The sequence below is a fragment of the Chenopodium album genome, chromosome 4, assembly GCF_948465745.1.
Source record: "Chenopodium album chromosome 4, dcCheAlbu1.1, whole genome shotgun sequence".
Taxonomy (NCBI): domain Eukaryota; kingdom Viridiplantae; phylum Streptophyta; class Magnoliopsida; order Caryophyllales; family Amaranthaceae; genus Chenopodium; species Chenopodium album.
This window is the reverse complement of record NC_137837.1, coordinates 33,217,206-33,219,757: the sequence shown is the minus strand read 5'-3', so window position 1 is coordinate 33,219,757 and position 2,552 is coordinate 33,217,206. Positions and strand designations below refer to the sequence as shown.

Here is a 2,552-nt window from a genome sequence, read left to right as displayed (position 1 = left end):
ACACTTATAAATATGTGATTATGAGTTTTTTTGAGATGCAAGGAGTTTATAAGTTGAGAAATGAAGAAAATAGGCAAGTGAGTAGCCATTTCGGCTCAAAATGGCTTTTTTTTATGAATTTGACCCAAAAACTTAGAACTTGGTGGTTTTTATGTAATTTCAAATGACAAACACTTATAAATATGTGATTATGAGTTGTTTTGAGATGAAAGGAGTTTATAAGTTGAGAAATGAAGAAAATAGGCAAGTGAGTAGCCATTTCGGCTCAAAATGGCTTTTTTTTATGAATTTGACCCAAAAACTTAGAACTTGGTGATTTTTATGTAATTTGAAATGACAAACACTTATAAATATGTGATTATGAGTTGTTTTGAGATGCAAGAAGTTTTTAAGTTGAGAAATGAAGAAAAAAGGCAAGTAAGTAGCCATTTCGGCTCAAAATGTCTACTTTTTGATGAAATGATGAAATAGTGAAGTGAGTAGCTAATTTACCTCCTTATTAATCAACTTCACCCATGCACGTGGCCAATCAACGAAGCTACCTACAGCTTGCCAAAGTGCTGTTATCTCAACCTCCTCTATCGGTACGGGTAGTGGGATGTCTTCGAACCCCGCAACCACTGAATCGATCCCAACAGAGTAATGATGTGGCCCCGCCGTAGCACCCGTCGTCGGTTGGGCACTACCATACGCCACCAAACTCAACACGGTACTATTTGCATGCCCCGGGGCTAGAAGTGCACACCGGGTGTCTTCCTACACAAGTAAATATATAAAAAGAAGATAGTTAAGTAGGACTTTTACAACAACATAGATATAACAAAATTCATTAAGGTAGAGGGTTACAAATTACCTGTAACTCTGGAAATTCATGCGGTGTTGGATTTTCAAGCTCCCTCGAGTCCGCATGTGTAGGAGTAGGAACCTACAACAGTACATCAATCATTGCACCTAAAATCTCAATTAACTCGGTATTTTAAAACTTTTAATAACCCAGTTGATTTTACCTGAGGTGACACATCTTCACCACGTATCTCATCTCCTCCATGTCTATCACCTTCTCCTTGTCCTTTTGGTTCAGAACATGAGTCAACCGGGGTACTCGTGAGGAACGGCAAAGTCGGTAAGTTCATCAGCTTCGCCCAAGCATTAAATTCACCAACTAACTCGTTGCGTACTTGTTCCTTAATTGATGCCACCTTGGCATCCAACTCCCCCGGTGAGTTAACACTGGCTCGAGATGTACCCGATTTTGTGTATTCGGGACCCATCACCTTATTCCATCCAAGCAATGACCCTCCCGAACCTACTACTCGTCCTGGATGGTATGGCCTTCCCAAAGCCATGGTGAAAGGGTCATTCTCAATACTTGGTTCAAATTTGCCCTCCACCATCTCTTGAGTGTGCTCAAGCTATAGCATAAGGAAAAATGAGGTCAGTAAAACAGTTAATGGTTAGATGCAAAAGTGACTTAATTTCAACAATTCATAGGTAACTTACTAGCTTATCCGCCAGTTTTTTAGCTTCCGGACCCTTGATGAACCATTTTCCGGTTTTCTTATCAAACGAATGGAGAGAACAAAAGAAATCACCGGCACGACTCACCAAGGTAGTGATCGTGGAACTAGAGGGTTCCTTCGATGCCACTAGAAGCGCTTTAGGGTATAAACCCGAAGCGGCCCACTCAGGTCTCTTTTCAGCAAAAGTCTTAGGACCCATACGATGGACGTATTCCTTCTTTTCTGCATTCGCTTGATTTTGCTCTCGAAGTTCCTACAAAACAAAAAATGTTAGTCTCATTAATACAAAAAGTGTCAAGCTATTATTCAATTGACATCAGATTTACACAAACTTACAATGGCTTTCTTTTGACTCTTCATTCTAACGAACTCTTCCCAATCATCTTTTGACACGGTCGGCCATATTTGCCACGGGAGACGGTTATCCTCTTTGGCATTCTTCTTCTTTGTTTGCACCTTCTTCTTCTTATGGATCCACCTATTAGTCAACTTGGTCTTAAAGCCTCTGAATCTTTCCGCTAATAAAGAGACAAACACCTTTTTCTTCTCGGGATCATTAGGAATAGAAAACTGCCTCTGCAAGCACAAATTAAAACTGATTATTGGTTTCTATTTAAAAACAATCATAAGGTTAAGGTATCTTAAATTGTCTAAATGTGCCAAAAACACACTTACCCTTGTATCATCCCAAAATGCTTGAATCAAACCCGGAGGTACTTGCCGCATTACAAGTGTAATGGGGATTTTCCGCGAACATAAGCCAACTTGATTAGCATATTGTCGACGCCATTTGGGCCCGGGTTGGCCTTTGTTGTCATACTCCAAGACCATGGGACCGTCCGGTTTCTTAAAGCTTCTCGTCGGACCCCTTGTTTTTCTTTCAGCCGGTGCCTTTCCCCCCCCTCCACCACCTATGTTGTTTTCATCTTGTCCTTGGCCTTGACTTTCAGGAGTCGGGTTCTCACCAACAATCTCACGTGCTGTATTTTCAATGGCCGGTGCACGTTCAGCTAACTTTTCAAAATCGTCAAG

General features: G+C 40.9%; 1 protein-coding gene across 1 annotated transcript; it reads right to left on the bottom strand.

The window, feature by feature from the left end:
- Window positions 1-488: 488 nt before the first annotated feature.
- On the bottom strand, window positions 489-1,969 carry LOC145627840 (uncharacterized). Its single transcript, XM_081680184.1, has 6 exons — window positions 1,857-1,969; window positions 1,501-1,773; window positions 1,008-1,412; window positions 854-925; window positions 611-756; window positions 489-495 (listed from the first exon to the last, which is right to left on the bottom strand). Exons 1-6 carry the CDS (start codon window positions 1,878-1,880, stop codon window positions 489-491), a joined length of 927 nt encoding a protein of 308 aa, XP_081536310.1. The 5' UTR covers window positions 1,881-1,969.
- Window positions 1,970-2,552: the final 583 nt, after the last annotated feature.